Source organism: Micromys minutus, assembly GCF_963924665.1.
Source record: "Micromys minutus genome assembly, chromosome: 25".
Classification (NCBI taxonomy): domain Eukaryota; kingdom Metazoa; phylum Chordata; class Mammalia; order Rodentia; family Muridae; genus Micromys; species Micromys minutus.
The window spans coordinates 37279498-37290376 of NC_137960.1; the positions used below are offsets into that span (position 1 = coordinate 37279498).

General features: G+C 44.9%; 1 protein-coding gene across 1 annotated transcript in view; it reads right to left on the bottom strand.

Moving 5' to 3' along the window:
• RTN4IP1 (reticulon 4 interacting protein 1) overlaps positions 1-10815 on the bottom strand; it is a 40871-nt gene extending 30056 nt beyond the window's left edge. Inside the window, exons 1-4 of the mRNA XM_080937667.1 lie at positions 10107-10815; positions 6579-6730; positions 3643-3711; positions 2732-2856 (exon numbers count right to left, since the gene is read on the bottom strand). Of these exons, the coding sequence (XP_080793793.1) occupies positions 2732-2856; positions 3643-3711; positions 6579-6730; positions 10107-10380 (620 nt within the window). The 5' untranslated portion in view covers positions 10381-10815. The remainder of the gene's footprint in view (positions 1-2731; positions 2857-3642; positions 3712-6578; positions 6731-10106) is intronic.
• Positions 10816-10879: the final 64 nt, after the last annotated feature.

A 10879-nucleotide genomic window follows, 5' to 3' on the forward strand; every position in this document is an offset into this window, starting at 1 on the left:
ACTCTCATACAAAGTCAATTAAACAAAATATCGTTTACATCCTGTTTAAATTTTTAAAATATGTGATGACCTTAAGAGACATAAAATTATCTCACTTCTCAAAGTTCTTCTCACAACTTCAGATCTTATGTTCAGACACTCAGAGGAAATAGCAAAGAAACTACAAACAGCATGTGGCCACTGGGTGAGGTAACAGCAGAGAAAAGAGTGGATCCCAGGGCTCTGACTCCCAGTACTAGGCTTTAACAGGCAGTAACAGTAAGCCAAAGAATTACCCATAAAGGAACAGCAAGCTAGGCATTGACCGTGGTAAGGAAAAGCAGCTAGACTTCTGTCAGTGGTAGGATGGACAGGACTGGCCCCCACAGACTCACGAGTTTCAGTGCTTGAACCATGGGCAGCAGCACTATTAAGAGGTGTGGCCTTTTGGAGGAACTGTGTCACTGTGGGGGTGAGCTTAAGGTGGATTCAAGTTACAACCAGTGTGGTACAGTCTTCTCACGGCTGCCTTCAGATCAAGATGTAGACCTCTCAGCTCCTCCAGCACCAGGTCTGCCTGCACACTATGGTGCTTCCCACCATGGTGGTAACAGACTGAACCTTTGCACATGTGAGCCAGCCCCAATTCAATGTCCTTATAAAAGTTGGTCATGGTGTCTCTTCACACCAATGAAACTCTAAGACACTGTCCCTACATTTTTTTTTTTTAAGTATACTAAAACATGCTCAGAGAGCCCTGGACCAGCAAAGAAAACAAGAGGTCTGCAACCACACCATGCACACAGCTACACAACCTCACAGCCACACAGACACACACAGCCACACAGACACAGACACACAGACACACTGCCAGACAGAAATAGTAAGCCCAGGGTTCTTAAGGGAAAGAAATCAAAAGCCTCCAATAAAGGTCTAAACATCTGTAAGATTTCTACAGGTTAGTAAGGAACAAAGTCTATAGCCAAATCTATTCAATTTAAACCTTATTTAACCAAAATGGCAACTTTGAAACAGATAACTGGTGAAAATTGGAAAAAGAAGGCTGTCCTTTAGAGTAAGAATTTGCCTCTAATTCTGAGATGCAGAGCAGCGCCTCATCTGACAAATAGCCTTCATTTTGCTTTCAGAAATGAAGCCTGAGCGTGTGCAGACTAAACGCTTTACTGCCCCACAGTGAAGTGTAGCGTTTCAGACTGGGAGAGCAGAGTGACACAGGCTCTGTTTGTAACAAGAACAACTCAAAGAGCTGTGGGGCTGGGGAGAGGATCAGTGAGTAAAGTCACCTGCCACCAAGCCTGGGGACCTGAGTTCTACTTGGGGGCCCATGTGGTGGAAGGAGGGAACCAACAAGTTGCCCTCTGATAGTGCACACCCAGAAACTAACTGTTCCCACCAACAAAGGAACAAACAAAATCAGGATTTTCACAGTCAACTTTCTTTGTAAAAGAACTTTTTAACGTTTATGTTAAATAATGTTAGCATTTAACATTCCTGGGAGGGGCTATGTTCTCTCCGCATACAGGTCCAAGGGTGAGAGTGACCTCCAGCTATCGGCTCAGCTGAAGCACCTCTATCTGCTGAGCCAGTTCACCGGTCCCTACGACAACTTCCCAACATACAAACTACACGATTGTGTCCTCGTTAAAACGGAAGCCACCATTTATTAAGTGCCACCAGCTTTACATGTATAACCTCATTTAATCTTTGAAACAAAACTCAGAGAAATGACTGACCAGGCGGCCCGGCTATGAGGCAGCAGAAAGAGAACGTGAGTGAGAAGCGGACAGCCCGGCTCCACAGGCCCACTCCAAAGCCTCTGCGGTTATCTGTACTACAGGCGCCTTGCGTACAGGTTTCTCTTATGCATACATAAACCATGATAAGGCTTCCATATTGGGGAAAATAATAAATAGAACTTTGTAATTTGTAACAAAGCAGACAAACTAACAATATAACACCCTGTAATAAAGTTACAAGGATGTGAGGTCTCCCTCTTACTCTCAGAACATCTCGATCTCCTGAACTCATAGTCTCCAAACCTGGCTGATCACAGGTGACCGGAACTGTAGAAGGTGAAATCATGCATGACAAGGACAAATGAGCCCAAGACTGTCACTGCTTCATAGCTGACCTAAGCAAGCCTCTATTCTAGTCAACCTCTAAGGGACCTCAAGAATATTCAACAGTGTTCTGTAGCCTCATTACACAAACTTGTGAGCAAGCCCAGGCCACTACTCTCAGCTTGGCATGATCTTCACAGAGAGCAGAAGGTCCTCACCCTTTCTAGGAGCCTCACAAAAGCGGAGTCTCATCTCAGAAAGTTCACACAGAAAATTCTGCCCCAGGGCTCACGGGACAGTGATTATTTGTGCTCTTGCAGAGGACCCAGGCTCCCTTTTAGGGCACACACTGGGTGGCTACTGTGATTCCAGTTCCAAGAGATCTAATGCTTTCTTCTGGCCAAGGCACCTGCATACATCTGGTGTACATAAACTCACAGGCACACATATGTATACAAATGTATAAAGGAGAAAGTTTAAATGGCCTAAATAGGAGACTCTGACTCCTAGAGAACCCAACTACACATATTTAGAATCCCCACTTGATTCATCTGAGAATGAGGCTTTAAAATAAAAGGTACCAAGTGTTCTAACTGCTTATGCAGCTAATGGTAACCTTACCATTATCACCTAGAGAAAAGGACCGTCAGATACCACCACCAAACACTTACCGTTTTCCCATGCAATTCTTGTCATTCAGGCCACCGACCTTGTTTATGGCTGACCAGGCTGTGAGAGCCACATATGGCAAAGAGGCAGCTTGAGTGTGGGTGAGTGACTTGGGCTTGTGTGAGACCTACAGTGAAAGAAAACGGTCAAAGTTACGCAGGAACTTGCAAACCTGTACATACAGCTAGGCACATTTAACCTCACAGGAAAGCAAGACTTTGCAGAGCTTTAATAAACTACTCTGGGTTCACTGTTTACTGCACACCCTACTCAAAGCTAGTCTCAGAACAGCCTCCAGGCAGCTCTTCACCCGTATCCTAGTGGCTCAGTAATATTTTACAGGCTACATTATTAGATAGAAATACTCCACTGTTTATTATGAAGACCATATATGGGGTTCATGTTGGAGCCAACTATATATCCAGAGATAAATTCAAATACACTTCAAATCCTGATAAACACGTTTTAATTCGTTTTTTGAGAGTAACTACTTCCTCAGTGTTTTCTGGAAAGTAATTTTCTAGATTTTTTTTTTCATACCCTAGTAACTCCTCCTAACCCCTCCTCTAGGCTTCCTTCTGGGGCCAATTCCTCAATATTATCCCTCCCTCTCTATTTAAGTGTAGGTCGCCTGACTCTATTTGATTAAGCGTCTACAGCCATTCTAAACACGCCTCTCCCTTGGACGTGTGGTTCCTATTGGGTAGAGTGAAGAAACTGGCCAGCTTCCAAACCTCAGCCCAAGTCTCTGCTCTATGGCAGGTAGTGCTAACAAAACACCAAATATTTCACAGCCTTCCAAAGTTTCATATTCTTTACTTTAGCTCTCTCTAAAATGTGAAGCTACTCTGAAAAGCTGGGGACTCCTGCCAGTCTCTCTTATCCAGCTATGCATTTGAGCACAGTGAGTTACCTCATTCCCACTGACCACAACAAACTCTGAGAGAGTGCCTTGTTTCCAAGGAGGAACTGCAGCCCAGACCTGAAACACACACACATACAGCTTTATTAGATACAGAAATGTCTGAACGAAGCTAAGCATAAAAATATTTCCTAATACACAACTACCCAGAGGGAAGGGGAGGAGATGAGAGGAGAGGGGAGGAGAGGGGAGGAGAGGGGAGGAGAGAAGGAGGAGAGGGGAGGAGAGAAGGAGGAGAGGGGAGGAGAGGGGAGGAGAGGGGAGGAGAGAAGGAGGAGGGGGAGGAGAGGGGAGGAGAGGGGAGGAGAGGGGAGGAGAAGAGAGGAGAGAAGGAGGAGAGGGGAGGAAAGAAGGAGGAGAGGGGAGGAGAGAAGGAGGAGAGGGGAGGAGAGGGGAGAAGAGAAGGAGGAGAGGGGAGGAGAGGGGAGGAGAGGGGAGAAGAGGGGAGGAGAGAAGGAGGAGAGGGGAGGAGAGGGGAGAAGAGAAGGAGGAGAGGGGAGGAGAGGGGAGGAGAGGGGAGGAGAGAAGGAGGAGAGGGGAGGAGAGGGGAGGAGAGGGGAGGAGAGAAGGAGGAGAGGGGAGGAGAGAAGGAGAAGAGGGGAGGAGAGGGGAGGAGAGAAGGAGGAGAGGGGAGGAGAGAAGGAGGAGAGGGGAGGAGAGGGGAGGAGAGGGGAAACTCTGAGCAAAAACGTTAAGTTTAACATGATACAACTTTTTTGCTGAGTATGATTCTGGGGTTATCTCAGAAACTATACTGAAAACACACTAAAATATCCTGCCTGGCTCAGCAAGGCTCTTCCAGGGTAGTAGGGGATCTGCCACTTACTAACTGGCTCTCAACTTCTATTTATTTATATATATTTTTGAGACTAATGTCATTGGGTAACCCAGAGTGACCTCAAACTTTTGATCTTCTCATATGCGATCACAGGTGAATCTCAGCACGCCCCGCTGGCTTCATGGCAGGGCGTCCTGACCTGCAACAGGGCCTGGTGGTGCTGACTCACAGGGGTCAATCTTTCCGTGAAAAGGAACCAGAACATGACAATTATTATGAACTCACTTCTCTGTCTTGGCGATAATGTCCAAAGTGACAACTCACAGGACATTATAGCACACCTCAGATATCTCCAAAGCAGCTAGCCCATAAGGTCAAAACTGTCATTTAAAGATTCTACAAAATAAGCCATGGAGTCCTAATCCTACCTGTTTTAGAGTCTTCCAGTCCTGAAGAACTGGATTTAGAAATCGCAAGCACAAGCTGGTCATGAGCACAGTGGCTCATAGTGACTGTGGTACGGAGGAGGCCAAGGCACAGCCACAAGTACAAGACAAGCCTGGGCTACACGGTGTGTACGCCAAGTCAGCGAGACTCTGTCTCAAAAGAAAAAAAACAAGAAACAAAAGTGTTCTAGCCAGAGGTCAGTCCTTCTAAAGGAAGCAGAAGGATCCGATGGCGCACACCTGCAGTCAGTGCTCAGGAGGTGGAGTACAAGGATCAGGAGCACTCACCATCGTCAGGTACAAAGCAAGTTCATGTCCAGCTACATCCAGTCTAAGATTTTAAAACTTTTTAATTATTAAATTATTTTAAAAAGTAGAAGCTGGGTGTGGTGGTGCACACCTTTAATCCCACCACTTAGGAGGCAGAGGCAGTCAGACCTCTGTGAGTTTGAAGCCAGCCTGGTCTACATAGTAAGTAACAGGACAGTCAGGGCTATTACATGAGAAGCCCTGTCTCAAAAAAAAATACATATGTGTGTTAGGGGAAGGATGAAGAGAGTGGGGGCATATGGCCCAGGGAGGTGCCATGAGGCCTGAGGGCAAGGGAGATGCCTCTGGGGGGGGCCCATGTTGGGAATCCCTTCCCCCTGAGGGACCAGCCACACAACGGTATAGTACAGAATAGAGTTTATTCAGGTCATGGGAGAGTTAAGAGGGTGGTATAGGCAGAGAGAGAAAGGGGGGGGGGGAATAGAGGAGTAGAGGCCGGCCATGAACACGTGGAGGGAGAAGGAGGAAAGGAAAGGGAAGAGAAGGGGTAGGGGTGGAAGAGCAAAGCTGCAAGAGGCCAAAAGAGGCAAGAGCAAGAGAGAGGGGGCAAGCGGCCCATTTTATAGTGTCAGGTCACTGGGGGGAACATACCTGGCTACTGCCAGGTAATTGAGGGGTGGGGTTTACAGAATCCCAACAATGTGTGTACCTGTGTATGTGTTATGTGTGTGTGTGTGTGTGTGTGTGTGTGTGTATACATGTTATAGGTATGTTATGTGTGTGTATAAATGAATATATATGTATATGAGTTAGAATGAAACTTGCATATTTTTAAAAAGGAATGAAGGAAGAGGGAGGGAGTGGGCACAGTGGTACATGCCAGTAAACCTGGCCTTTGGGACGGAGACACAGTCAAATTGTAAGTCCCAAAACTCCCTTGCTGTGGTGGTTTGAAGGAGAATGACTCAGGTTTATACTTTCATGCTTAGTTGATTAACTGGGGAGGATTAGAAGGTGTGACCTTGTTGGAGGAGATATGTCCTTGATGGAGGAAGTGTGTCCCTGAGATTAAAATCCCATTCTTGGACCAGTAGATAAAAACTCTCAGCTACATCTTTAGCATCCAGACTAGCCCTCTGGAACTATAAGCGAGACCCAATTAAACACTTCCTAAGAGTTCCTTGGTCACGGTATCTCTTCACTGTAACAAGACACTTACCTACATAACAAGTTGAGATCAGCTTAGCTTACATAAAAAACAGTCTCCAAAAACAAAACAGGGCGGGGGTTGCAGAGGGGAAAAGGGAAGGGGGAGGGGAAGCTAGGGGGAGGAGAGAGGGAGAAGGGGAGGAAAGAGGGAAGGGAGGGAAGAGGAAGGGGATGGGAGAGATGAGGGGAAGGAAGAGACAGTAAGTTACAAAGTATCCACTCACCTCATCTCCAGGCTGGAAATACTTCACATCCAGCCCACACTCCATCACCACACCAGAGACGTCCCGACCCAGTGTGAGAGGAAACTCTTCTCCTTTGGTTTTCATATGCAAAGGATCACGCTTCATGTTTAGAGCTGTGGCTCCATAACCACCTACAAAATAACAATTTATCTGCGTTTAAAGGAACGGGTTAAGATGGTTTTTAAAATGCTATAGGATTACAGGCAGGCCGGTATCAGATGCTCTAAAACAACAAACTTGACAGTTTTTGCCACCATACACTGAAGCATCATAAAAACAGCCAGGTACTGTTCCTTCCAAAGAAAATGGCTTAGAACGCCACAATCCTTTACTACACTCGGATCGCAGCTGCTCACGGCCCCTTTAAACTCAGACCATTACTTCACTCATTGGTGAGCGCTTGTGTGGCCCGGGCTGGCCTTGTTTCAACCCTCTTGTCTCAGCCTGACTGCTGGGATTACAGGTAAGTACCACTGTGTTTGTATAATTTCTTTTTAACAACAAACACATATAGTTTTAGTTTAGTACTAAGTCTGGTAAAGAAGAAAAATGTTCAAGTTAGAGAGAACCTGTGCATATTACAGTACCTGCTGCTACTCACACTCGGTGTAAATAAGAAACCTGTTCAGGTTACAAAGAACTAAAGTATCAAGTTTAAGTTCTAGTCAACACCTCCTAAAAAAATCTACCTAGAATAATGATTTTGGGTAAATCAAACTAAGAATTTTAGTGGAAAAGAGGCATGTTTGATCAGGTCAATTGCATTATACCTGGCGGTCGGGGCATTGGTTGGTATTTATTTATTTAGAGACAGTCTTACTACGCAGCCTTGGGTTGACCTGGATTTGCTATGTAGACCAAGCCAGCCTCACAGAGATCCATCTGCCTCTGCCTCCCCAGTGTTAGGATTAAAGTCAGTGGTACTACATGCAAACCCACATCTTGTTTTTAAGGATATTTAAACCAGTAACAGGTAAATAAAACTGAAACCATTCTTTTGGTTCGAATAAATTAACTATTCTATCTGCAATAATAATCCCAAGTAAAAGCTGTGTCTAGCGATTCCTGTGGAGTTCTGGAAGCCAAAGAAAGACTTCTGAAAATATTTAATGCTGTTTTCAAGTAAGATCAAAAGCAGCTAAGGAAAATTCTAAACAAAGTCTCTATAACAACACAGACAGCAGACAGCAGCAGAAGAAAGAAATAATAATAATGATAAAGTTGTAGCTTGTGGGAATAACCCAGTATAAAAGAAAACAGAGATGCAGGCGAGAGCAGATGCCCCAGAGAAGGGGAGAGGATGGGGCCAGGATGACAAACAGAAGGTTGGCCTGGGATGGGACAGTGACAACTGGTCTACACAGCACGAGGAAAGGTAGATAAGAACCGAGGCTGGAAGGTGGGTAGTCGGCACAACTTGTTTTTCTAATGGACAAAAAAAAAAAAAATCAAGCCACGTGGGGAAAACATGAAAGTTGGGATACTGCCAGAAAAACCTAAGCTGCTGGTCCTTATGCCAACATTCCACAGTCACCATCGTCCGGCTAGCTAGAGCCGCATCCATCACAGAACACAGCAGAAGCTAGAAAGGCTTCTACTCTTTTTCCCTGTCTTGTAATTGTAATTATTTCTCTCTACCAAGACACAGCCATTCACTCACTGGAACCTTTGTGGTTTGGACAACTGAAGTGGACATTCAGTCTTGGTACAAATTAGCTGTAAACTTGAAAAAGGTTTCAGGCCACGTATGAAAACCCGGATGTTTTATTAAGCCAGGCTTCAAAGAGATGTGCTGAAGTATAAAACAATACTATCTCAATAAATTTCCTGGCTTACTTTGGAAAATAGTTTTTACAACTTATTAAATTGTATTTATTTAGAGCACAGCAAAATGTGCCACAGGCAACTTTCCATGTAGTTTCTCTCCATCTACCATGCAAGTCACAGGGACTGAACTTAGGTCTCTGGGCTTGGCAGCAAATGCCTTTACCCATGGGCCATCTCGCTGACATAAATAGTTCTTTTATCCCAGAAACCTCTTTGGAATGAAATCCTGTGCTCTATCAACCACTGCCCAACAGAGTGCTGCATATATGCAACGGTCCCTCCACTAGTTCATACTTTTCTCCTGTTTTAATTTTGTATTTACTAGATTTTAAAATAAAGTTTTTGGCATTGGTTCAAATTTCTGATAAGATGGTTATAGCTTATATAAAAGTCCAGTCATTTTTTAGGTACAAATGAGACTTAAAGTCTAATTTGAGAATTGCCACTCTATCATATGCTTTCTGGAGAGTAAAGCTGATGTTAACATTTTCTTCTGCTTTTAACTTAATCTGTAACCAGACAATACACACATGTACACATACATGCACACACACACAGGCACACATTCAAAGACAAACATAGAAACTAAGTCATACACTGTGGCTGACTACTGAATGCCACTGTAGCCCCCACACAACCCTGCACAACACCGACCCAGGGTTAAACCTATGGCAGTTTCCTTAAATACTAGGTAACTAACTGCGAGAATTAATTAGCCATCTCAGAACATATTCATTTTCAGAAGACACGGATGAGTTCTTATAAGCATGACTGACAATATTTTTGCCAATTTCTTCCAGAAGTAACTTATAAATACAAATCAATCTGTTCACCACTGCAATAGAATCACAGTATAGAATACAAGAATACATTTACAGAATGTTCTCTACGGGCTTTTCAACATAACCCAGCATGAGAAATTAGGATAATAGTATCCCTGCTTCAACAACGGGTGTGTAGCAAGAAAACACATTTTAGCTGGGGAGTGGGGTATGGGAAGATGAGAAATGATGAGGATGCTGTGCCCACCCATCTCAGGAGACCTGCTCTGCTGCTTGGTCCACGGGGCCTCTAACAGTAGGACAGAAGGAGGATACAGGAATTCCCCAAACTCTGAACCAATGGAGAAACAACCAAACTCTGGAACCTGTGCTGGACCCTAAAATTACCTCAGAGCAAATCAACAACAGACATCAGTTCTCGGTCCCAATTCACATGTGAAGAAAGCAAACACATTTAATAAGACATTAAAGTATACCTTGGCAGCTGTGACGTCAGAAATTATTTGCAGGGATATTATCAGAAACCTGCACGATTCCAGACGGCTCTGCCTAGTGCTTGCCACCAAGGCTAATGGTCAGTTTAATCCCCTGAGCCTACATGGTAGAAGGAAGAAACTCACTCCCACAAGATGTCCTTTGACTTCCACCTTTGAGTTGTTCACACACCCAAACACAAAATAAATGCAATAAAAAAACGTAAGGGATTCTCTCAAGCCAACCAAAACGTAATCTATTAACTAGGTGTGGTGGTCTGCTATATCCCAGGACTGGAGAGGCAGAATAGGAAGGAGTGGAGACTAGTCAGGGCTATACAATGACTTGGCTAGACAACAAACCCTTGTTTCAAAACAAAAACAACAAAACACCTTGTGCCCAGTCCCAAACTGGGACAACTTACTTCTCATATTAACATCTATAGGATTTACACTGGCAGCGTGGACTTTGATAATGACTTCGTTTGGATAATGTATAATAGGTAACATCATGTTCTGGGTGAATCGAAGGACTTCATTCTTTCCGTATTTATCTATCACCCAAGCGGGCATGACAGTGCTCCTTGCAGACGTAGTACTAATGCCTCTAAATGGTGGCCTTAGGATAACTTTCCTTCTCCAGAAGCTGGCGACGGCACAAGCACTTCTTCTAAGTACACAAGTCTTCAAGACTTCCATCCTAAGCAGGGATGGAGAACGTTTCCTCAAAAAAAAAAAAAAAAAAAAAAAAAGGAAGGAAAAGAAAGGAGGAGCGGGAGTAGGGCGGCGGAGAGCGAGAAAGGACCTGAGAGAGCGGTGAAGCTAAGACGTTTCAATTCAGCCAAATTCGGCCAAACCCAATGGTCAGTTAAGGGAGGAGGGGCTTTCAGAAACAAACTCAACCTAAAGCAGCAGCGGAAGAAAAAAAAATTGCTACTGTGCTCCCGACATCAGAAATGTCCCAGTTGGCGTCCAGTCAGTACTCTGGCCATTCCTTCCTTACGGTCTCCTTCCCATAAAGGACGAAAAGCAAACACGCAGGGAGCCCTCAGCGGGACGAGCAAACAGCGCTTGCAATCCCAAGGCCAGGCGGATTCCCGAGGCGACCCTAGCCGCGGTCTCCTTGACTGTCAGCGTGCCGCCTGCGCCAGCGCGCGAGCCAATCGTGTGCAGAGATCATTTCCACAGCCGGGAACTC